Source organism: Silene latifolia, chromosome Y (assembly GCF_048544455.1).
Source record: "Silene latifolia isolate original U9 population chromosome Y, ASM4854445v1, whole genome shotgun sequence".
Taxonomy (NCBI): Eukaryota; Viridiplantae; Streptophyta; class Magnoliopsida; order Caryophyllales; family Caryophyllaceae; genus Silene; species Silene latifolia.
The window spans coordinates 54,176,787-54,202,262 of NC_133538.1; the positions used below are offsets into that span (position 1 = coordinate 54,176,787).

Here is a 25,476-nt window from a genome sequence, read left to right on the forward strand (position 1 = left end):
TCATTTTATAAAAGTTAATTTTTAAACTTGATTAAAATTGTTTTTTCAGAGTAATTTATATATGATAAATGTTAATATTTTCTTTTTTCGTTTGTAGTATTAAATCGCGCAATAACAACAAACAACAATCAATCTGCTTCTCTTTCTCAAAATTCACAGTCGCGTTTGACCTTGAAAAGAGTTTCCATGGAAGATAATAATTTTCACGATTGGGAGGCGAATCTCCATAAAACCGTTAAAGCAAATAAAACAATGCGAAATTTTTTTGAAACTCGTTCATCCAAATCTTCTACTTGTGCAACAAGTGTTGTTAGATCCTCTTATGAAGAGAATTATGCACAAATAAGTGGGAGTTTTAGGAAGGATATCCTTACCTTGAATGTTAAGGATAAGGTGAGGTCCAAAAAAAAAAAAAATTGCCCCAAATATTTGGAAGGTAAGAAAGCTAGACGTATGACGTTAGCAAGTTCTTTTTCCTCTAATGTTTATATGATAGACTTAAATTATACTAGTACCACGACATATGTATTTGATATTGGTTGTGGTTCAAACCTTTTTATGGGAAACGAAGCTAGAGTAGCAGCGGTTTCTGTAGGGACATATGAATCAACTTAGTATCAGGCAAAAAGTTGTGCTAAAATAATTGTTGTTACGTACCAACTCTTAGCAAGAATATAATTTTCATTTCTGTGTTGGACACAGAAGGTTTCACATTCATATGATGATTTGGTTTATGGCCAAGCCATTGCAATTGGAGGAATTTAAGTTCTTGACCGGACTAACGATGTTTATCATATAGATAATAAAAGGCTCAAAACAGGTGACTCTGATCAATCTTACCTCTGGCATTATCGATTAGGTCATATAAACGAGAACCGTATAAAAAGACTCGTGTCTACAGGAGTTCTAAAGCCATTTGATTATGAATCTTATGGCATATCCTCCAAGTTAAGCAACCTAACTTCAGACTCCACATAAAACTCCCTCATTTTTGTTTTGTTATTCGACCACCACACTCCAGCCTTACCCCGCAAATAGAAGGCTACTTGATCTATCTTCATATCCTCAGGGCATCCCACAGCATCAAAAATATTCTCCATCTCTCTTACCCACTCATCCATCAGATTTGGTGCTCCAGTTCCTTCAAACTTTGCAGGATGGTGACGGGCAATTGCTGTGTTGATGGCATGCGCATCAACCACTCTTTTAGTGCCTCTACTAACAGCCCTCAGGGCCTCCCTTAATAGCACAATCTCTTCCCTCATCTTAGCAATCTCCTCGGCGGTCATTTGAGTTTCTTCAGTAGCAACAACATTCTTCTTAGCCATTATATCTTCAAAATGAATAAACAAATTATAAATACGAGTTAAGAAATCCCGCAATCACAACAGAGGGCCGTGCCGTGGCACGTCATTCCCTTTCTCTCTCGGCCAATGGCCAGTTATATTTACATCGCCACTTACTTGGCTTCTATCCTAGTTCTGTAGTTCACATATTCAGGGCACAAATATCTAAATACGGTTCAATTAAAAAAATAAAATTCACATATATAATCGTTGTGAAATATCTCATTCCAATTCACATATTATCGCATATTATACTTCATTATGAAATTCAAATTCTTAACAATGTTCGCCCAATACTTACTATTCTTCCACCTCAATATAACTACATACTTCTTTTATTACCTTCAAAATAAATAAAGCGATATAGCAAACCATACTCCAATAATTCTACTTACCCATACTCTTCCTCGCCCGCGGTGACTGGTTCGAAACTGAGAGGGCCGGAGTTCAAGAATGAGGGGCCCTTCTCACCCAAAACCAAATAGAAGGGCTCCTAACAGTTTTTACCCGAGTTCATTTTATTAGACTCTCCTATGTTCATTATATTCATTTGTTTCATCACCAGATCGTCGCTCTGATACCACTTTGTAACACCCCCATTTATTTAGGAGTCTTTACTAGACCTTCCAAAATAAATAGGGCTGTTACCAACTCGGTTGCCCGAGGTAGTACATATCATAAGACAAAAACTGAAGTACTTTATTAAAAAGAGTTAGCTGTTTAAATCTATTAAAAATAAAACCGTCTTTCAAATGAAATAATAAATGTAAAGTACAGTTGATAACTACTGTTTATTCGAAACTACAAATAAATAATGAGTATGTGAATGATGCCTAGCCCTCCAAGTGATCCGTACGACCCTATTACGCTTCCCAAAGCAACAATCAACCAACCTGTAAATTAATCTGCTCCCCAATATGACAAAAAAACATCATATGGATCATCACAGGTGGTTTTAAGATAGACAAAAGAAATAAACCACGTCAACTAATGTTGAGTAGAAAATTTTAAACGATAGGACAAAATAAATTAATAAATATAGCGGAATCATTCAAATTGCTCTCAGGGTACCAAATAGGTTTTCTTGCCACGATAATAATAAATCACAATTTACAGCATAACGGCCAACTGACTCAGCGGTCAGCCTCTATAACTCAATAACCACGGCACGACGGCCACTGACTCAGCGGTCAACTTCTATAACTCAATAAACACGGCACGACGGCCAGCTGACTCAGTGGTCAACTTCTATAACTCAATAACTCAGCGGTCAACTTCTACTTCCATTTCTAATATCCAAAGAAACTGATGATATATACATTATATCGCTTTCATTCACCAAATTACAGAACTAAATAAGATTTCAAACCATTCATCCTACCAATAATAAACATTCAGTTAAACAATTAAATTACTCGAGTAGGAATTTCCTACCTTTGCAGCAAATATTTCGTCTCAACAAGCAATGATTAAAATAATTCTTCTACTAATCCGTCACCTAACATTAATTAATAGCATACAATCAATCTTATAGTCCCATCAACAACAATAACTAACCCGAAACCCATAATGAAATCAGAGTTACGACACTACACTCCACACGACATATGCAAATACTTTAAGGGTCAAATAATATTTCACCATCTAATTAATTCATCTCTTCCAATTGTTTTACGTATCTATCCATAGTACAATACCACCCCCTTTTCATGTTTTTTTTTTCTTTAAAGAATTGGCCACCAACATTCTCTGCAAACCAAGTCACTTTATAGTATTATTTTAAGGAAAATGATATGGCGACACCGGATGTTACTCAAATTGAGCGACATCCGGGGTATTATTGTAATTTAATTATTTATTTTGCTTCCCTCCATCAAAATTCAAATTTCAAACTAATTATTGGTAAAGGATAATTTTAGAATTTAACATTAATTAATTGATTTAACAATAATGAAAATAACAAATTTAAAAAAGATTGAGATTCTTGCGATTGTGTTCTAACTACAAGCTATATTGTTGGAGCTATATCTGTAAGTTTTTTATTAATGATTCTAAACCTATATACTCGAATACTTCACATAATTGTCGTATCGTTTTCGATAAGCGATACGACATGATATTTCGATACTTAATAGTAGACTAAAAAAATGAAAAATTTGCAGGAAATAGCCGTATCCGATATATTAGTATCGTGTCGTGTTCAATACATACAGTACCGGTCTACCCTAATCAAAATAACATAAGTCTTACCTTACGCATAATTTGTGGGTAATTTTGAATTAAAATCGTTACGACTAAATAGTGCACCTGATATACTCCCTCCCATCCACCCTTTTTTCCCCTTTGAAGTGGGCACGGAGATTAAGGGTGGGGAGTATAATATTGATAAAGATATGAGTGGGGTTTGGTAATTGGAGAGAGGTATGAATAATTATGATTAAATATTAATAAAGGAGATGGGTGCAGTTTGGTTATTGGAGAGAGGTAGGAAGAATTAGAATTAAATATTAATAAAGTATATAGTGGAGTTTGATGAGTGGAAAGAGGTAAGAATATAATATTAATAAAAACTTTCTCAAAAAGGAAAGGGGAAGAAAACCTGAATAATCCGTTTTAGGAAATAGGAAAGAAAAGAGTGGATAGGAGGGAGTATAAGTTAATCATTATAAGATGACTCTAGATTGAATAATTTATTGGGGTCATTTCGAACGTGATACGCTTTTGCCTTTCGGGTTCAAGTATCTCGTATGTTTCGAATATGCCGTTACATCGATGTACTACAATGTCAAATACCCACTGCCATTTAATACTCTTGTGGTGAAGCAAGCATGGTGACAGTTATGAAACTACACAAATTGTGTACACTAACCTTCTTAATTGCTACGGTGTGATGGAAGAAGTCCTTTTTTTTCAGTGTTAATCTGTATGATTTGATGGTGAAGATAAAGATATGTTTGTTATAATATATATTGATGTATAATATTGGATACATATTTTATTTTATTAATATAATAGATTGTAAATTACTGTTTTATCCCTATAATATTGGCGCAAAAACGAAAACTATTTTTTTAGTTTTTATTTTTTCAATTTTTTTTATCAGGGTGTTACTGAAACCAGTAACACCCGGTGTCGCCCTAACACTCCCCTTATTTTAATTATCCGACCACACTAATCTAAGTAGAATGTTCATTCTCACATGCTGCACATGAACATCACGCAAAAAGTTTGCCAACTCCCAATTCTCTTCTTATGGTCCAAACACAGGCGAGTCAACAGGGTTATCGCGACGGTAACGAATCGACCACATGGCCCAATTTGTCGACTAGCTGCTGCTGCTGCTACTACTACTACTACTACTATTATTATTATTATTATTATTTATCACTATTATTATTTACCAATCAATGATAAAAGGAATCGAACTTTATTAGATATGGTTCGATCCATGATAAGTCAGACTGAGCTACCTGACTCATTTTGGGGTTTCGCACTTTATATGGGGATGTGAAGCTTTTTTCAAGAGCAAGTCTGACAATAATTTAGCTCCCTGATCCGACAAATGTTTCTTTGTGGGTTATCCAAAGGGACTCGTGGATATTATTTCTATCACCGTGAAGAGCACAAAGTGTTTGTGTCTCGCGATGCTGTCTTTCTAGAAAATGATTTTATTTCTAGAAGACGGAGTGGGAGAAAATCTGCACTTACTGAAGGTCAAGAGCCACAAACTGAGGAGGTGACATGGGAAGATGTTCCTTCTGCATCTGAATCAGTTGTAATTCCTTCGGAACCTAGGAGGTCGTGTAGAATTAGTCCCCAACCTCATAGATATCTTGGTATTATCGAGGAAGGTGGTGATTATGATGTGTTACTTTTTGAAAGTGACAAACTTGCAACCTACAAAGCGGCTATATCTAGTCCTGACTCCAAACAATGGCTTAAAGCCATGCGATCTGAGATGGATTCCATGTACGGCAATCAGGTATGGGACCTGGTAGATTTACCTGAGAAAGTGAGACCTCTTTAGTGTAAATAGATCTTCAAGATTAAGGTCGGCTTAGATGGACATAAAGATGTCTACAAAGCACGATTAGTGGGAAAAAGTTTCATTGAAGTTCATGGTATGAACTATGACGAGACCGTTGCACCAGTTGCAATTCTTCTATCCATTAGGACTATCTTAGCGATTGCTGCCTTTTATAATTATGAAATTTTGCAGATGGATGTCAAAACTGCCTTCTTGAATGGGATTCCGGAAGAGGAAGTGTACATGACACAACCTAAGGGTTTTGTGGATCCGAATAATCCTAAGAAGGTTTGCAAGCTTAAGAGATCCATTTATGGTCTTTAGCAAGCATCATGGAGTTAGAACCATCGTTTCGATCATGTAATTAAACAAAACATATTTACTCTAAGAGTCGAGGAACCATGTTTATATATAAACTTTAGTGGGAGTAAGGTGATTTACCTAATCTTACATGTTGATGATATATTACTCATTGGGAATGACAAAACAATGCTTACTTCTGTGAAGGAGTCGCTTGGGAGTCATTTTCAAATGAAACACTTAGGAGAAGCACAACGCATCTTAGGTATCCGGACCTATAGAAATAGGTCCAAAAGGATATTAGCGTTAAGTCAAGAGGCTTATATTGATAAGATTCTTGACAGGATCAAAATAGAAAATTCTAAGAGAGGTTTCCTACCTATTGGTCATGGGATTACTTTGAGTAAGTCACAGTGTCCTACTGAGCCCAAAGACATTGAATGCATGGAATTGATGCCTTATGCTTTAGCCGTTGGATCAATCATGTACGCTATGATGTGTACTCGCTCCGACGTCTCGTTGTAGACACCTCAAAGTTGTCTACCTAGCCTTAAGGGTACCCGATGATGAGGCTAAAATTAAATGACTAAATGAAAGTTGACAATGTTATAATTAAATGGTTCTTTTCACTTAATTCCCGATAAATCACTCAAAATGGCCCAACACCTTTATTGAAGCCTTTGTTTCTGTCCGATATTGAACGAAGCCCAGTAATATTCCAATCCACTAATTTGATCTCATGACATCCAACATATATCAAAATCATGATGATAACTAGTAGAATTGTGCAAAACTAATTAAAAAAAATAAAAGATCAATGTGTTTCCTTGTTTTCCACGTGACATAATAGAAGTTGGCAATGAATGCAAGTCTTTTTAGTATAGAGATTAGTAAAGGATAAGAAAATACAAGGTTACGTATGAAACAAGATTCTCTCGGCATACAATTCTATTTCAGCAGACTTCCTTATTCCCAAAACTAGTATAAATACGCACCCATCTCAAGCTCAATGGAAAAAAAAGAGACAGACAATAAAAACGGACGGACACAAATACGATATTGAGAGTTCCAACATCAAACCAGACCACAAATTCTATACCTTTATACTCCATCTCAAATATTCTATCCCAGTTTTAAATCAAACCACTCACATAAATTGTCCCAGTTCCATATTATTAGGCCCAAAATCTGGATATGGGCTGACTTGGGGCAGCAGGCCTGGAAGCATTGCGGGATGCAGGATATCAGGGAGTCAGGGTGACAGCATCAGCAAGCAGCGCAGGATGTGGGCTTTGATCTGCGCGGAAGAAGCGTGTGAGAGTCCAACATCTTGCCAAATCCAAAGAAGGAAAGTCCTACCCGGTGCCAAATTATGAATAACTTGGAGGGAAAGCAAGAAACCCTAGCTCATCGAGCTCCCCTATATAAAGAGCCTCAATGCAAAGAAGAAAGATCATCAGGAAATACGAGAACTAAACCCTAGCATTCATAGCAAGCGAACAAACTGTACTTCCTCTCGAATTATAGTGAAAATATTGGTGGGATTACGTCTCCCCCGCGGTTGTTTCCCACATCGGGTTTTCCGCGTCACCAAAATTGCCTGTGTTCTTTATTTACGTCGCTCATACAGGTTAACATACAACAATCAAACGAATCATAATTCAGACGTAACGTTAAGACTACTTTAACCCTAAATTGGTAGAAATTTACCAAAACAGTTTGGCGCCCACCGTGGGGTATAGTGGTCGTCTCCGTTAGCTTGATCTACTCGGAACTAAAACATGTCCTATTACACAAGGAAACCAACTCAGGCGGCACCAGCGGAGCCCCAACAACACAGGTACCGCCCCCTCGACAGCGACACAGGCACCATCTCCCTCGGCAGCAGCGGCAATACGTACAACCTCAGTTCAGACCACCACTGCTGCTCAGATACCAACGGTCAAGCAAAGTCAAAACTCCCAGGCAACAGCAAGCCCATCTTCGGGGAGGATCCAGGCTAGAGACCCAGGAGTCGTTCAGGGACGGCAGGGAGTCACACAAACTGAAAGAGGAACACAATCCAGGCAAAAGGTTCAGGCTCCTCTGAGTCCCACCAGCATCATGATAAGCGGGTTGGACACATTAGCAAGGACAATCCGGACTATGCAGAGCGAAAATAGAAGCATGAGATCCCAGATGGAAGAGGACAACAATATCCTCCGAGCGCAGATCAACGAATTAAGGAGCCAGGCCGCTAGTTCGGCCCCTTGGATGCAAGAAGACAGATCTGGAAGGCCGCCAGGAGAAAGTGGGGATCGAAGGCAGACACGGGTATTACCACGCGAAGTTGCACTTAGGCTGGATATGGATGGAACACCACAGCCAAGAGAAGGTCTGGTCCCAACAGGAATGGGGGCATTAACACCAGATGAGGAACCAGCACGCCAAGAGCCTACTCCCACATCAGGCGCAGAGGGACATCAGAGAAGCAGGGCTACAGTTGCGGTCCCGATAACCAGGATGCCAGTTACGAATCAAATTGAATATACCTGGGGAGGCACCCCGGCGGCAACAACATCGCAGGTGCGCCAAACAGAAGTCTTGGAACAGCAAAACTTCGTACGAGGAGCAGAACGTCAGTCACAGGAGCATCTGCGACCCACCGGGAGAGAGACATACATAGAACAGCAGTACCAGGAACTACGGAGCCTCCTCCGGAGGGTCCCAGAAATAACTCTGCCGATGGAGATGGCTGCACCAGAAAGCTACGCTGAGACGCCGTTTACTGACGATATAGCTACGGTGGCCTTACCAAAAGGATTTAGCGTCCCAACGATGACCCTCTTCGATGGAACCACAGACCCTTGTGATCACATCAGTCAATTCAAGCAGAAGATGATGGTTACTACCGCCACGGGAGCCTCAAAGGAGGCATGTATGTGTAAAGGATTCGGTTCAACCCTAACCGGAGCAACATTACAATGGTTCGTAGGCTTGCCTAACGGGACCATATCTTCATTCGCTGACCTGGTCAACGCATTTAACCAACGATTCTCCGATGAGCGGAGAACACCCAAAATGACCTAGCGACCTATACAGATCGTCCGGAAATAGGTGAATCAATCAAAGATTATGTCACCGAGTTCAATGCGAGAGAAAGTCTCAATACGAGGATGCGATATGTCCACTTTGCCATCAACGCCTTCGGGGCGGGGCTGGATAAGGAATCCGACCCTCAAAAGAATTAACTATGTACCCTTGTGAGAGGTTCGAAGAAGTCCAAACAGAGAGCTACATCGGCATTAAGGTTAGAAGAAGACATACGAGCTCGAAAGGGAGTAGCAAACTTCGATAAGACAAGCGGGAAATTCACAAATGAAAAAGAAAGACGAACGAGCTAAGCCATACAAAGGACCCAATATCGGAGAATAGCGAGAAAAAACTCGGAAAATTGACGACTCTGCATCCTCCTAAGCTATCCGAATACGGATTCAACACGGAATGGAAGGACTGCGAAAGCACTTAGAAGCACAGGTGATCGGGTGAGGTGGCCAAAGCCTCCCACCCAGGCCGACCCAACGACGCGAGAGACAAAGAAGAAGAGATGCGAATGGCATCAGGACATATGTCACATGACAGAAGACTGCTACAGGTTGCGAAAGGAAGTGAAGTTCCAGGTACGTAAGGGAAACTTGGATCACCTTCTATCACGTGGGGGCAAGCAGGACAGGAGGGAAGCAGCAAATCAGGTGCTTCCTTCTGCCCCACCCATATGCACGAAAATTATTAACGTGATAACAGGAGGATCCGAGCTATCAGGTTTGACATATTCCGCCACTAAGAGGAAAGCCACCGGAAGTAAAGGGGATCATCTAGAAACTTCATACAGGGTAAGCCAGAGCAATTTACCCCCGGTAACTTTCGACGAGACTGACATAGAAAGCCGTGCAGAGCAACAAGACGATGCCCTAATTATAACGTTATCCGTTGGCAATTGCACGGTACGAAAACCATTAGTGGATACAGGGAGCTCTGTGAATCTCATCATGCTCGAAACCCTCAAAACCATGGGTTTTGATAAAGAGAACCTGATAAAGAAATCTGTGCCCCTGGTAGGATTCAGTGGTGAAACTGCGCATTCGGTGGGTGAGATAACCATCCCAACATATATTGAAGGAGTTAATAAACTAGTGAGATACCTAGTCATTGAGGGTCCAACCACCTACAACGTGATACTAGGAAGACCATGGCTGCATCGGATGAAGGCGGTGCCCTCAACATATCACCAATGTCTCAAGTTCCCAACGCCATGGGTGCAGTCACGATAAAAGAAGATCGAGAGGAATCCGAAACCGCTACGCTCAAGCCCTCAAGGCTACAACCAAGCTCCCTTCATAGCAATTACGAACCGGGCACCTCGACAAAATATAAGGAGCCTCCCTCGGAGGAACTGGACCGGATACACACAGACGAGGCACACCGGATAGGACGGTATTGATTGGGGCAACTTGCGGTGAAAAAGTCGCGACCACCGATTCATTTCTCAAACAACATGGATTGCTTCGCTTGGTCCCACAATGATATGGTGGGCATAGACCCATCCGTTATTTCGCATAAATTAGCGTGAACCCAAGTGCACCCTGCAATGAGAAGAGAAGAAAATTTGCGGCAGAAAGAAATGAGGTCATTAACAAAGAAGTAGACAGTCTCCTGGCAGCAGACAAAATTAGGTAAGTTAGCTACCCTGAGTGGCTCTCTAATGTAGTAGTGGTGCCCAAGAAGAACGGCAAATGGAGGGTGTGTGTAGACTTCACAGATCTAAACAAAGCTTGTCCCAAGGACCCTTTCCCACTGCCACATATCGATGCAATGGTGGACGCTATTGCGGGACATGAGGTACTCAATTTCCTCGATGCCTGGAGCGGTTATAATCAGATCAAGATGCATCCACAAGATCAAGAGAAAACAGCATTCATGTCAGAAAGAGGCATATATTGTTACAAGGTCATGCCCTTTGGCCTAAAGAACGCCGGGTCCACTTACCAACGGTTGGTAAATAAAATGTTCAAACAGCAAATAGGAAAGACCATGGAAGTATACATAGACGACATGGTAGTGAAGTCCAAAAAAGCAGAAATTCACATGGAGCACTTGACGGACACCTTCCAAACGTTAAGGGAGTTTAAAATGAAACTTAATCCATCTAAGTGCTCGTTTGGGGTGTCCTCAGGAAAATTCTTAGGGTATATGGTGACCCAGAGAGGAATTGAAGCAAGGAACAGATAAAAACAATACTACAGCTGGAATCACCCAGAAGCCAAAGGATGTGCAAAGATTAGCGGGGAAGGTGGCGGCCTAAACGGTTCATATCAAGGGCCTCAGAGAGGTGTAAGCTGTTCTATGATATATTGAGGAAGAGTCAGAAATTCGAATGGACTGAGGAACATGAAAAAGCGTTCGCAGAACTCAAAAGCTACCTAAGCACGCCACCATTACTCGCAAAACCGGAGCAAGGGGAACCACTATTCTTGTACCTATAAGTCACGAAAGCAGCTGTAAGCGCGATCTTAGTCAAAGAACAGGAAGGGGTGCAGCATCCCGTATATTGCATTAGCAAGTCTCTGCTTCCTGCAGAGACCCGGTACACTTCCTTTGAAAAACTAGCATTGGCTTTGGTTAATGCTTCTTATAAACTGCGGCCATACTTTGAATCTCACACCATCCACGTAATAACCAATTACCCGCTAAAGATTATTATGAGGAAGCCTGAACTTTCGGGCAGAATGACTAAATGGTCAGTACATCTTAGTGGCTATGACTTGCAATTTAAACCCAGAACGGTGATAAAATCCCAAGCCCTAGCAGATTTCGTCTGTGACTTCTGCCCTGCCACCCATGAGGAGGCAGAAGAGGGAATGCTGGCGATAACAGGGAATCAGGATGGTGAGATATGGACCCTATACATTGACGGAGCCTCAAATGCAAGAGGGGCTGGTGTAGGTTTGGTCCTTCGATCTCCTAAAGGAGATATGATAGTACAAGCTATTAGGTGTGAGTTCAAGGCAACCAACAACGAAGCTGAGTACGAAGCCCTTATACTTGGGATGCAGATGGAGTCAGGGCTCAAGGTGAGGAACCTGAGGGTATACAATGACTCCTTACTTGTGGTAAATCACGTAAACAACGAATATGTAGCACGTGATTCAAAGATGATAGCCGACTTGAAGATAGCCACAGAGCAAAAATTAAAGTTTAGAACATTCAAGATAACTCAGGTGCCGCGGGAGCAGAACGTGGAGGCAGACGCACTGGCCACGTTAGGATCCACCTTCTAGCCCACAGAACTATCAAACATATCGATTACCCATGTCTTGACCCCAACCATCCAGAGGGAGCCAGATCAGAGACCGGTGAAAGAGGATGTACACATGCAGTGTGCACAGGGAGCCAGGACGCTGGTTTCCCACATGAGGACGACGGGGATGCAGTTGGAGGGTTCCATACCTAAATTGGTTAAGGGATGGGACACTCCTGAAGATAGAAAGGAAGCACAAAGTTTGAATAAAAGCTTCCCGGTATATCATGATTGATAATATTCTCTTGAAAAATCATTGGCGGGACCATGCCTCGGTGCTTAAGCAAAGAGGAAGGCTGAAACGATCTTTGCAAGATGTACACGGAGAATGCGAGAACCACGGCTGGAGGGCGAAGTCTCCAAACAAAATCTTGAGACAAGGATATTTACGGCCTACCATGCGCGCAGACGTCAGAAATCACGCTAAACGTGAATCATGTCAAAAGGCGGCTCCGGAATCCACCAGCCGCGAACCAATGCATCCGATTATCTCTCCATGTCCATTCATGATGTGGGGCATGGACATAGTGGGTAAGCTGCCCAGGGCTCCAGGAAACAGAGTATATATGCTAGTTATGACCGACTACTTCTCAAAGTGGATTGAAACAGAGGCAATGACAGAGGTAAAAGAACAGCAGGTGATCTCTTTCATCAAGCGCAACATCATAAGCAGATTTGGGATACCATCCGAAATCATATGCGACAATGGGTCCCAGTTCATATCAGATAACACCGAAGGCTTCTGTGCACGATAGAACATAACGCTGAGAAAATCAGCCCCTAGATATCCACAAACCAATTGGCAAGCCGAATCTAGCAACAAAATCATTGTGGAGAACCTCAGAAAACGGCTGGAAGAGCTGGGGGGAAAATTGGCGGATGAACTACCATTGGTACTCTGGTCAGACAGGACAACACCGAAAATGGCAACAGGCCAAACTCGGTTTAGCCTTGTGTACGGAGCAGAGGCTGTAATACCCTCGGAAGTTCTGGTACCCATGCACAGATACGGCTGTCAGACGGTAGAGCAAAACAAGATCGAAATGGCCAGGAGCCTGGATACAGTTGATGAGCTGCGGGAAAGTGTCTACATACGTATGGCATCGTATAAACAGTCCGTGGCGAGGACATATAACAAGAATGTCAAAATCAGGACCCTTTAAGTAGGGGACCTCATACTAAGAAGGGTATTCGAAAATACCAAGAACCACAAGGCAGGCAAGTTTGCCTACAAATGGGGAGGGCCGTATCAGGTCGAAAGTGTTATCAAGAATGGGGCATACAGGTTGATGACCATGCACGGTCAAATCCTGGATAAACCCTGGAACATCCGTCACTTGAAACGGTACTTTGTCTGACAAAGTGCCAAAACTTTAGTGTATAAAGGACCTTTCAAAAGTCCGTGAAGCAAAAAAAAAAAAGGGTGGGGGTTAGTATATGCTTTAGGTATTTGTGTGTTTCCAAAAACTTTTTCTTTTGTCTTCCTTAGTTTTCCTTTAACCAAATAGAGCCGTTTTTAAACCAAGTAGTTCAGGCTGTGGCTTCCTGAATCCAGGTGTTGCCCTGGAACACCATGAGATAGCACCAGGTAATTTGCACTACTTAGGACTTTATAATGCTTCTACGAAGAAAGGCTTTGATACTAATGTTGGTTACTTGTCAGATAAGGAACACTTTGAGGGTCCAGCCCCTGCCATGTGAGGCTACGAAGACGTTTATCTTAAGTCAAGCCACATGGAGAGCATACGCCGAGGTAGCGCGCAGGGTACGACATACTAAGACCACCCATACCTTAACGTTAACTCAGTAATCCCATAGCTATGTCGTAGATCAAAGAGTGCACGCACGGATTTCAAACGTCTGGAACCACAAGGAACGCAACATTCCTTGTTAGTCAGAAACATTCAATGAAGGTACGCTCTAATCAGCTAACCCTAGTGATAAGATATTTTACGTCATGGGTAAAATATGTTATCAAAAGTCTGCCACCAGGAGCAGGAGCTGTGCACCTGGAGCCAGGTCAGCTTCCTGGGTACACCTACGTGGAATCAAAACACCAGAAATCAATGGCAAAAACGCAAGTATAACAAAAGTAGGGCCTAAAAACCTGGGCCCGGAGCTACTTTAAGTTAAGGCACCTGCTACCTTTAGCAGGCGCCATCAGAAGTTCAAAACCTGCACACCGGCAGGCACAAAACGAGCCAAAACAAGAAAGAAAATAAAAAAGAGTTTTTTACAAAACTTGCGCCACACAGGGCCAAGTCCCCAGATAATTTGAAATAAAATTTAAGAGAGGTCAATCCTCTCGACAACTACATCCTGACCTTTGCTCTTCTTCCCGTGCTCTACTTGCTTCTCCATTGCAGGTGCCTGGACAGCCTCAGGAGTTGCAGTGGCGCCATCACCAGTCTTCCCCGCCAGGATCTCCTCCACAATCCCAGAGATGGTTCCAGAGATATCCATGGCTATGACATCAGGCTCCGGGTTAGCAGCTTTAGCTTCAGGAGGAAATAGGGCGCTCAGGTCCATGCCATTGGGAAATACGCGGGCAAACTCGGCCAGCTCCTCCTCCAGGTTCCAGTATGTGTGCCTCCCCTCGGTATAAGCACGGATGAAGTCAATCCGCCCTTCAAAAGCAGTGTAGGCTCCCACATTCTTGGCTAGCTCAGCCATCTCTTCAGCACGGGCCTCCGCCTTTGTCAGCCCAGAAGTCAGAACGCAGTTAACTTCCCGCGTCCTCGCCAGCTGGTCTTTAGCAGCCTCCTTCTCTTTTAGAGCCAAATGGAGCTGTTCCCTCAGTTTGGCGCAGGTAGCTGTGAGCTCCTTATTCTTCCCCACGGAAGCCAAGCACTCAACCTTGGCTCTCTGCAACATCTTACGAAGGTAGAGAGATGATTGAAGAGCCTGCAATAAGTAAACCGAGAGTCAGGAAAGCACAGGGGCAAAGAGAGAAAGGAGATAGTGAGAGAAGACTCACAAGGAAGCAGTGTTCAGCAGCCAGGTCAGTCATCTCCTGGGGGGCAGTCGAGTCAAATTCCTTAGAGCAAGCCGGAGTCAGGAACCCTTCCAGCGCAGGCCAATAGTTGGCCTGATCTGCATCCCCAAAGTTAGCAGGAAGGCGCAACAGCAGCTCGTCAGCATGAATAGGGGACCCAGGCGCACGCGATATTGGGGTCACTTCAATAGGCTCTAGAGCAGGCCTAGAGGAGGATCTCCTTCTTGAGGAGGCAAGGGAGTTAGAGGAATCATCAGTTCTTTTTTTGGCATGGCGCATCAGGATCTCAGAGGCAGACGGTCTAGCACTTCCTACAGTGTCACAAGAACGCAAGGGATTAGAATAAAGAACAAATGGGTTAGGAGGTTCCTAAAAATTGAAGGGTATTTACCAGAAGACATGGTTTCTTCAGTAGCGGAGTCGGCTAAGCCAGAGAGTAGAAGGGGAAACAGCTACGGTCTTCAGGAATGGAAAAGAGCTTGGTAACAGAAGTGTCCTCGTCCTCAGATTTCTCAGGGTTCTTGAGTTCTGCATCAGATCAAAGAGTAAGGACAGTGAGTGACAAGAGCAATCAAGAAAAGACATGCGAAATATACTTACTCTTAGCAAAAACCCAGTTCTCGAACAAGTAATCGACGTGAATGGGAAGAGTGTCAAGCTTGACATAGAAGAAATTCTCGTACCACCCATCATCCTTCCCCTTGGCAGACGACTGAAGAAAATTCTCAGTCTTCTCCACAGCCCTAAAAGTGTATTGGCCATGGCCCAATGACCGACACTCAAACCTATGGGCCAGATCTGATAGTCCATTTCGGCGCCCGGTGCCGTTGTTCGAGCAACGGTGGACAAGAGGATTCTCCATGCATAGGGGCAATTTGGGCCATGGGTAGGAGTTCGACGAATGAACTCTTGAATCATCAAGGGAAAAGGGAATCTAAGGCCAAGGGCGAAGGGGTAAGTGTATAGCGGATCCACCCCGCACGGAAGATGTCCGCTTCCGACCGGGTTTGGGGATGAGGATCACCACGTCATCACCCAATCCAGCGGGGCTTTGATTCTAGGGATATCCTCTTAGGTTAGGTGGGAGTCGCCGAATGCGGTCTTTTGAGAACTCCCGTGAAGGGAAGTCATCGTTTTAGGTCGATGGTGGTGGAGGATGATGATGTTAAGCGGGTCTTTGCCATGGTAAACAAGGAGAGAGAAGCGAAGTACGAGAAGACGGATGAAGCGGCGGATGAAAGGACGTTGACGAAGAGGATTTGGGGAGACGGAAATTTGAAGATTTTGAGGAAATGAAATGATGATGAAAGAGAAAAAGTCGGACGGGTGAGATTAAATTGGAGGGGGTAGTTGGGGTTTTGAGAAATGTGAATTGAAATGGAGTATGCGAGAAGTCACTCAACGAAACACTGCAATTTCCTGCTCAAACAATTAGGGTTGCACTTTCGCGGAAAATTGGGGGCAAACTGTTAGGCCCAAAATCTGGATATGGGCGGACTTGGGGCAGCAGGCCTGGAAGCATTGCGGGATGCAGGATATCAGGGAGTCAGGGTGACAACATCAGCAAGCAGCGCAGGATGTGGGCTTTGATCTGCGCGGAAGAAGCGTGCGAGAGTCCAACCTCTTGCCGAATCCAAAGAAGGAAAGTCCTACCCGGTGTCAAATTAGGAATAACTTGGAGGGAAATCAAGAAACCCTAGCTCATCGAGCTCCCCTATATAAAGAGCCTCAATGCAAAGAAGAAAGATCATCAGGAAATACGAGAACTAAACCCTAGCATTCATAGCAAGCGAACAAACTGTACTTCCTCTCGAATTATAGTGAAAATATTGGTGGGATTTCGTCTCCCTCCGCGGTTGTTTCCCACATCGGGTTTTCCGCATCACCAAAGTTGCCTGTGTTCTTTATTTACGTCGCTCATACAGGTTAACATACAACAATCAAACGAATCATAATTCAGACCTAACGTTAAGACTACTTTAACCCTAAATTGGTAGAAATTTACCAAAACACATATAAGCGCATAAGAGCCGTTAATTTACGATAAAGTCGAAATTCATTAATAGTCAACATCAACATAGGCCTGAGGATACCAGATTTAAATAAGCTTTTATCTACTCTTTCTTTTTCTTTAATTCTTTTATTTTGTCTTTTATTTATTTTCTCTATTGACTAAGCTAATTAATTTGTCTTTGTCTCAAATTTATATCGTCTTGTGTATAAAATTGTATAATTAACCTTTCTTTTGTTAAGTTTCGTCAAATATATAATATTACAAATAAATAGTAGAGGCCGTCAGTTTGATGGGCGGTCCGGGTGTCTAACACCTTTCCTGACCGTACCTTTACCCCCGAATCCGCAATCTTTGGTTCAGGCCGGAGTGACGGATCAGTCCCCATTCCAGGGATCAAAAGGGGCCTTTCCCTTAACTTATTTTTGTATGTTTTTTCATACTGGCGACTCCTCCATATTTATTTATTTTAAAAAAGGAGATTTTTTCAGGGATCTCACAGTGGTGACTCTGCTGGGGACTTAATAAGAGGATAAGACTTGAACTCTATTTGTAATATTATATATTTGTCTTTTTTCTAGTTTATTCAAAAGAAACTAATTTAAGCTCGTTACAACTAGATTTGTTTGTTAGGGAACGAATTTACAACTGAAAATTATCTGAGAGACAAAGGAGATAAAATCAAATAGAAATTGTGAACGTGTCCCGTATTTCGCATGCAATGCTAATCTACATAACTATGGATGTGGGTGTTTAATCTTCTCTTTATTTTTGGTCTGTTATCAGAATAGTATAGTCTTCTTGTACTTTTATATTTTGAAAGACAAAAAAGGCATAAGTTCTCCGTAAGTAACTATTACGCCATTTAAGCTACCCTATTCACCCTCGGTAAAGTATGTTGTATACTTAGAAGGTCCATTCGACCGACTAGGCCTTACACATATTTTCCACCTCATGAAGTCGCGTTTTGGCAACTCGTCTGGTCCATGTGACTGTGGGAGCACAAAAGGGAGAGATACCCTCGGGTATTTTAATGTTGTGAGTACCCAATTTCCAACCCGTAAACCTAACTATAGAGCCCGTAGAACCTTTGATTAGGATCATGTGTGCATTATTCCCTGTTTGTAATCTTGTAACTTTCGTGCCGTTGCATGAGTCATAATTGCGTCATATAGTTAATATAACTCACTTTGTTTGTTGCATAAAAAAAATGGTACTTCATCAGTGTCATTCAAACAAGCATTTGCATCTAGATACTAACTTGTACATTAATTAGCCTTAACTTATACCATCATAGGACATTACATAGGTATTGCATTTAGCGAGTTCATAGGTCAGTCCGTCTTTCTACTTGTCGGTCCTCTACACTCAAAAAAAAAAATAAACCAAAAAAGTATTAGTTTAATTCTTCAGTCAATCACTCGTCAACAGTCATACCAGCACGTAATTTAGCTCGACCTTTGTATTCATGTAACAAAAAAAAAAGAACATGTCTTTGCATTCGGGTCTTGGCTTTAGCTAGCATTAGGTACATGTGCATTCACTATTTAATTTAACTCCATTCTAATCCTGTTATAAAAGAAATAAAATGTTTTTCTAAAAGCTAAGATGTCATGATCTGTGATAGGGAGGAGTAAACAAGACCCTAATTTTAATAGCCACTCTAGCTTGGGAACAAAAGAAGGGTACACGAAGACTAGGAGTAAGAACAAAAATGTCAATAGAATAAGACAATTCATTCTTATAATCATAATTTCATACGATTATTCCTTACATTACCTAAAACAACACTAGTTTACATAAGTGTCTAATTAACATAGGACCATGCTAGTCCTTTTGAGTTAAATAAATAAAAAATGAGCATATGTCCTTTTTTATTAGTCACTTGTTCTACTTTTTACCCTTAACTAGTAGAATAGACTTGAAATACTTTAGGTCGTATCTTTTTAGTGTAGATTAATCGACCTCTTAGAATCAGTCTAAACGAGGGCGTGCATTTGACCATCTTTTCCATCTCTGTGGTGTGATAATTCCTTGATCGCCGTGTCTCTAACTAGGTGACCTATAGGTTTGGAGATTCCATTTTCCTACTTGATTCATACTTCATGTGACTACTAGTTTAAATGAGCAGAACTCTCTATTTTTCAAGTTTGTCAATTTTTCATATCTCAAATGACCACTAGGTGAGCACAAACTTATATGATCGACCATTTTTAGCAAATATTGTCATCCATTTCCATTGAGGCTAGAAAACTAGCTCAAAAACATTAAAACCATATTCCTAGATACATACCAAACTAGTCCAACCAAAAAAGTTATGATCTCAAATAGATACAACTACAGTCTCAAAAGACTCAAAAAATTCACAAGTAAACAAAAATTCCAGTCAAATTTGCAATCAACTCCAATGTCAAAGGTCTCAAAAATTCACAAGACAAAAAAAAATCCAACCAAAGTTGCAATTTTATCCCGTATCAAAAATCTAAAAAATGCAAAAGACAAAAAAAAATTTCCAGTAAAAAAGGACAAAACAAAAATTCTAGTAAAAAAAAAAAGCTCGAGTCCAAGATGCAAATAAAAATTGCAGAGTAGTCACTTTTTCATCTCTCAGACGAGTCAATCAACATTCCTTTGTCTCCATTCCTCTTGGGACGATCCTTTCATTCATTTAGGTGAGTGAGAGAGGCAAACAGGTCTCCAGTGTCTTCTAACACTATGGACCCTTCTACTCCATTCCATTTATCCCCCTCGTTTAACGTCTAAGAATTCGGGGGATGTACAATTAATTTATACGGTCACATAAGTAATTTGTTTCTATGTTATTAGTTTTGCTTAATTAGCAGAGCTTGTTACTGTAAAGAAGGCAAAACTCATTTTGCAATATGAATCTCAAAATCCAAGGCAAAAAAAAAATAATAATAAGAAAACAATTTGGCACAGTCATAACCCATACCAGGTCGAAAAAAAAATGGAGAAGAAAGCAACAGAAGAAAACATGTGTGTTAGCTATGTGACTGCTGCGTGACTGACATAGAAAAATACCTGAAGTAACAGGGGGCTGACATAAGTAACAGGGGGCTATCATGAAACACAGAGTGAAGGATTTTAGCTCAAACCATGGCCATAAGTGAACACTCATTCGCGCATATGTTTGACTATATTTAGAAGGCAGCCGTGACCAAAATGTGGAAGGACTTACAACGAGGTAGTTCAATAGGCATAACACCTAATTAGTCAAGAGCTAATAGAAATCCTTATCGTATCAAATACGAAGTTCCCAAATATCAAATTATATCCTTGTCGATGAGAAATAGCTACTCGGGGTTAGTAATAGAAGTCGGTAAGCTGAGTTTTCTAAGAACTAAAAGCATGGTCAGAAACTGGATACCAATCCAAACTCAGAATACTCCGCCCCTTTCCTGGATCATCAACACCATTTTTTTTATTCTTAGCAGGGCTAGTAATGGAGACATCATATTTCTATAGTCTATTTAAAAAAAGGTGAATTATCAATTAGCTAGTGTGGTACTTGTTGTCGTAAAAACATTAGAATCATCATTAGCATACACATCATCTGCATCATACTATTACTTATTTGCATCATCAGCAATTGCACTATCAGTTCGGTCATATTTATCAAGCACACGACTTGATTAATCATTTGCATTAATCTCACAATTTCGCTATCAGTTCAGTAAAGTACTCGACTTGATTCACGAGACCAGTAAAATTATCAGTTCAATCACATTATCAAGCATACGACTTGATCAGTGAAAATACAAAACGAAAAAGTCAGTCAATAAGGAGGCAGAAGCACTTACGCTTAAAATTAGAGCTTGGTACCAAGAATGGAAAATCTGGTCTAAGATCCGACATAGCTCATCAGTCATCTTGTCCCCAATCTGGAGCTGCAACCATGGCCATGGCGGCACAACTCCGCTAATTTCATTCTACCTCAGAAGCTAGCAGGATCGACATGTCAACGATGCTCTAACACCGATCACCTCTGCGGCGCAACCCACGCTGATTTCATCCCATATAAGGATAGTCGCATTGATCGGAGTTTTCTCTGATGGCCAGCAACAAGCGAATGAAGTAAAAAAAAAAAGAATCAATTCGGAAAAAAAAAAACTGGCGATTGATTGGGGTTTCAATTCTCTGAGCAAAAATCGAATTGCAATAGATGAGTAATTTACCTAAGAGCAAAAATGATTGGATCTGCGGGACCAATATCAAATGGTTATCTCCAGGATCTCAAATATGGAGCCCGTCAAAGAGAAACTCGAGATTGTTGGCATAGGAAAATAGGAATTCGGGAGGTTGAAGAAGCAAAATGGAAAGCTTTGTCATCTAGATGACTCTCCATCTCCTGGAAGCAAAATAAGATTTTTCCTCTCCTAATCTTTGTGAAGACAATTTTCAAAAAGTAATTGTAGGACATGTACCAATTCAAGTCAATGGTCCGCTTCAATTTCTTCCCATATTTTATTTAGGCCTGTTCAAGGGTCCGCCTCATTCAATTTTAAACATGTTCGTGTAAAATAAAATTTTACACCTTTCTATTTTTACGAAGTAAATTTTGCAAATCCTAGTTTGTAAAATTAAAATTTATATTCTAATCCTTTTTTCAAAATAAAATTTTGAATTAAGCCTCATTGCGCTGCGCCCGACATTTTTGAGTTATAAAATAAAATTTTCTGAACTTGCCTTTTTGCGAAATATAATTTTGCAATTTTCAATTGGTCGGCAGGCCCTGACATGTATTTTAGTTCTTAAAATAAAATTTTCTGAACTTATCCTTTTTGCGAAATAAAATTTTGCAATTTTCAAACTTATCGGTCGGCGGGCCCTGACACGCATCTAAGTTTGTAAAATAAAATTTTACGATCTTATCCATCCTTTTTCAAAATAAAGTTTTGAAATTCCTTGGTCGGCAGGCCCTGACATGCACTTGAGTTCTTAAAATAAAATTTTCTGAACTTGCCTTTTTGCGAAATAAAATTTTGAAAATCCTAGTTTGTAAAATAAAATTTTACATTTTAATCCCTTTTCAAAATAAAATTTTGAATCCTCGGTCGGCGGGCCCTGACACCCAATCGAGCTTGTGAAATCAAATTTTGCAGGTTCACTCTTAAGCGAAACAAAGTTTTGCTTAACCAGTATCCAGACCAGTGAAACAAAGTTTCACTATCCAGATCCAGACCAGCTAAACAAAGTTTGGCTATTCCAGATTCCAGACCAGCAAAACAAAGTTTCACTATCCAGATCCAGACCAGCTAAACAAAGTTTGGCTATTCCAGATTCCAGACCAGCAAAACAAAGTTTTGCTTAACCAGATTCAAGACCAGCTAAACAAAGTTTGGCTATTCCAGATATTCCAGATTTCAGACCAGTTAAACAAAGTTTGGCTACTCGAGATTCCAGACCAGCAAAACAAAGTTTTGCTTTACCAGTCATTCTTGCCAAGAAAACAATGTTTTGCCATACCGATTCAGTTGGTGAAACAAAGTTTTACCAAATTCCATTCAGTTAACAAAACAAAGTTTTGTCATGCCGATTCAGACAAAGTTTGAACAAAGTTTGGCTATATCGATTCAGGACCTGATCAAAACAAAGTTTCGTTATGCCAGTTTGAGACCAACGAAACAAAGTTTTGTTGCACCAGTTCCAGCTTCATCCCAGATTAGTAAAACAAAGTTTTGCTAAACCAGTCCCAGTTTTCAGCTACTTCAGATAGGTAATATAAGAGGCTCAGGTACGTTTCTTATCCTTTATTTGTCCCGACCGGACTACTTTGACCTTCATCTTACTCAGACTCGGTCAAAGTCGGGGCTTCTGTAGACAACTCAAAGTTGTCTATCTAGCCTTAAGGGTACCCAATGATAAGGCTAAAATTAAATGACTAAATAAAAGTTGACAATGTTATAACTAAATGGCTCTTTACGCTTAATTCCCGATAAATCCCTCAAAATGGCCCAACACCTTTATTGAAGCCTTTGTTTCTGTCTGATATTGTACGAAGCCCAGTAATATTCCAATCCTTTATTTGATTTCATGACATCCAACATATATCAAAATCATGATGATAACTAGTAGAATTGTGCGGTTGTGCGAAACTAATTAAAATAAAATACAAGATCAACGTGTTTCCTTGTTTTCCACGTGACATAATAGAAGTTGGCAATGAATCCAAGTCTTTTTAGCATAGAGATTAGTATAAAGGATAAGGAAATACAAGGTTACGTATGAAACAAGATTCTCTCGGCATACTATTCAATTTCCTCAGACTTCCTTATTCCCAAAACTAGTATAAATACGCACCCATCTCAAGCTCAATGGAAAAAAAAGAGACAGACAATAAAAACGGACGGACACAAATACAATATCGAGAGTTCCAACATCAAACCAGACCACAAATTCTATACTTTTATACTCCATCTCAAATATTCTATCCCAGTTTTAAATCAAACCACTCACATAAATTATCCCAGTTCCATATAAGCGCATAAGAGCCGTTAATTTACGACAAAGTCGAAATTCATTAATAGTCAACATCTACATAGGCCTGAGGGTACCAGATTTAAATAAGCTTTTCTCTACTCTTTCTTTTTCTTTAATTCTTTTATTTTGTCTTTTATTTATTTTCTCTATTGACTAACCTAATTAATTTGTCTTTGTCTCAAATTTATATCGTCTTGTGTATAAAATTGTATAATTAACCTTTCGTTTGTTAAGTTTCGTCAAATATATAATATTACAAATAAATAGTAGAGGCCGTCAGTTTGATGGGCGGTCCGGGTGCCTAACACCTTCCCTGACCGTACCTTTACCCCCGAATCCGCAATCTTTTGTTCAGACCGGAGTGACGGATCAGTCCCCATTCCAGGGATCAAAAGCGGCCTTTTCCGTTAACTTATTTTTGTATTTTTTTTATAAAACCTACTGGCGACTCCTCCATATTTATTTATTTTAAAAAAGGAGATTTTTTCAGGGATCTCACACTCGTATGCTTTGAGTATGACGAGTCGTTACCAAAAATAATCCAGGTGATAATCACTGGATGGCTGTAAAGAATATCCTTAAGTACTTAAGAAGGACAAAGGATTCATTATTGGTGTTTGGAGGTGATTCTGAGCTACGTGTAAGGGGTTACACGGACGCTAGTTTCCAAACCGATAGGGATGATTTGAAATCCCAAGGTGGTTTTGTTTTTAAGTTGAATGGAGGAGCGGTTTGCTGGAGAAGTTTCAAAGAGTCTGTCATTGCGGATTCTACATTGGAAGCTGAGTATATTGCAGCATCAGATGCTGCAAAGGAAGTTGTATGGATTCGGCAGATTTTGGAGGGGCTAGGAGTAGTTCATGTAGCCGCAGATCCATTCATGGTATTTTGTGATAACAGTGGGGCTATTTTTCAAGCTAAGGAGCCCAAGTCTAGTAATAAGTGTAACACCCCTAAGATATTGAGAGTATAGTTTTCCCACATCGGGAAATTGTGGAGCTTGTGATATGTTTATAAGGGATTCCACCCAACATTTAGTAACAAGGCCTTGTGCTTTTGGGCTTAAGTGAGGAAAAAATAACGGGCCTAAATGTGCACATCCATCTTATTGGGGTTGTGTTACGACGGTGGTGGGTTGGGTTGTTATAATAAGTCTAGACATGTACACAGAAAAATTCATGTAAGTAGATATTACATAGAAAGAGGGGAAGTAGCTATTTGTAAGGTTGGGACAGACGGGAATATCAATGATCCTTTAACCAAGCCTTTGTCGCAAGCTAAACATGATAGTCATGTAGTTTCAATGAGATTGAGACGAATGCTTGAGTTTCTGTATGTTATATGATATGTAATTATTAGATGTTGTATTAATTTTTACATATATTATAATCGCATTTATCATTTGAGTTTTATTTACATAAGCTCAATTATTCAGTATTAACTAAATTGTTACATTTATACTTTGTTGATTTGAAGAGGTTGTGGAGACAACGTTGAACCTTTCAAATGAACAAGATTAACATTGTATTTAGTCCTTAGTTACTTAATGAGGTGACGTCTCGGAGTGACTAGATTGTAAATCGATCGATGGTGAGTTCAGCCACCATATGTCATAGAGATAACTGGTCGATTACATAGGCAGACAGTGGAGACACTATGTCGGGCAGTGACCATCTATAGAGTCCTTTTAATTTCATTTTTATGAAGCCTGGTCGTGGCAAGGACTTCTACAATATTCCTATGAATCGATTCTTTTGACTGGGGACTATTTGTCTGAGTCAATACAGTTTTCGATTGGCTTTGGTTTTTGTCCTAGGTCGTACCGTAAAAGGAGGCCGATGGGCATCTTCAGGGTCATGGTGATCGGTGATTGAATGAAGAAAATAGGTCAACATGAATTGTCCACCCTCGTCAGGGTTTAAACATATCAGGGCCACCCAAGGAGTAGTGACTGGAAAT

At 40.6% G+C, this 25,476-nt stretch overlaps 3 protein-coding genes and 1 long non-coding RNA gene across 4 annotated transcripts; 3 read left to right on the forward strand and 1 right to left on the reverse strand.

Moving 5' to 3' along the window:
• Nucleotides 1-9,287: 9,287 nt before the first annotated feature.
• Nucleotides 9,288-9,983, forward strand: LOC141628071 (uncharacterized). The gene has a single exon (XM_074441258.1). The coding sequence runs from the start codon at nucleotides 9,288-9,290 to the stop codon at nucleotides 9,981-9,983; it is 696 nt and encodes a 231-aa protein (XP_074297359.1).
• A 541-nt stretch (nucleotides 9,984-10,524) lies between these two features.
• On the forward strand, nucleotides 10,525-13,173 carry LOC141628072 (uncharacterized). Its single transcript, XM_074441259.1, has 4 exons — nucleotides 10,525-10,642; nucleotides 11,290-11,930; nucleotides 12,045-12,230; nucleotides 12,766-13,173. Exons 1-4 carry the CDS (start codon nucleotides 10,525-10,527, stop codon nucleotides 13,171-13,173), a joined length of 1,353 nt encoding a protein of 450 aa, XP_074297360.1.
• A 5,010-nt stretch (nucleotides 13,174-18,183) lies between these two features.
• Nucleotides 18,184-21,437, reverse strand: LOC141627202 (uncharacterized). Its single transcript, XR_012536755.1, has 3 exons — nucleotides 21,213-21,437; nucleotides 20,838-21,085; nucleotides 18,184-18,376 (listed from the first exon to the last, which is right to left on the reverse strand). It is a non-coding gene; the product is annotated as an uncharacterized LOC141627202 (long non-coding RNA).
• A 2,639-nt stretch (nucleotides 21,438-24,076) lies between these two features.
• On the forward strand, nucleotides 24,077-25,014 carry LOC141628073 (secreted RxLR effector protein 161-like). Its single transcript, XM_074441260.1, has 2 exons — nucleotides 24,077-24,400; nucleotides 24,994-25,014. Exons 1-2 carry the CDS (start codon nucleotides 24,077-24,079, stop codon nucleotides 25,012-25,014), a joined length of 345 nt encoding a protein of 114 aa, XP_074297361.1.
• Nucleotides 25,015-25,476: the final 462 nt, after the last annotated feature.

Excerpts from the sequence above, each read along its gene's own strand:
- LOC141628072 (XM_074441259.1), top strand. The coding sequence starts at position 10,525 with ATGGTGGACGCTATTGCGGGACATGAGGTACTCAATTTCCTCGATGCC. Across the intron at positions 11,931-12,044 it reads GAACATTCAAGATAACTCAG|AGGGAGCCAGATCAGAGACC; the intron begins GTGCCGCGGGAG and ends CCAACCATCCAG. Across the intron at positions 12,231-12,765 it reads GTTTGAATAAAAGCTTCCCG|AACATAACGCTGAGAAAATC; the intron begins GTATATCATGAT and ends TGTGCACGATAG.
- LOC141628073 (XM_074441260.1), top strand. The coding sequence starts at position 24,077 with ATGGCTGTAAAGAATATCCTTAAGTACTTAAGAAGGACAAAGGATTCA. Across the intron at positions 24,401-24,993 it reads TAGCCGCAGATCCATTCATG|AGGTTGTGGAGACAACGTTG; the intron begins GTATTTTGTGAT and ends GTTGATTTGAAG.
- LOC141628071 (XM_074441258.1), top strand. The coding sequence starts at position 9,288 with ATGACAGAAGACTGCTACAGGTTGCGAAAGGAAGTGAAGTTCCAGGTA.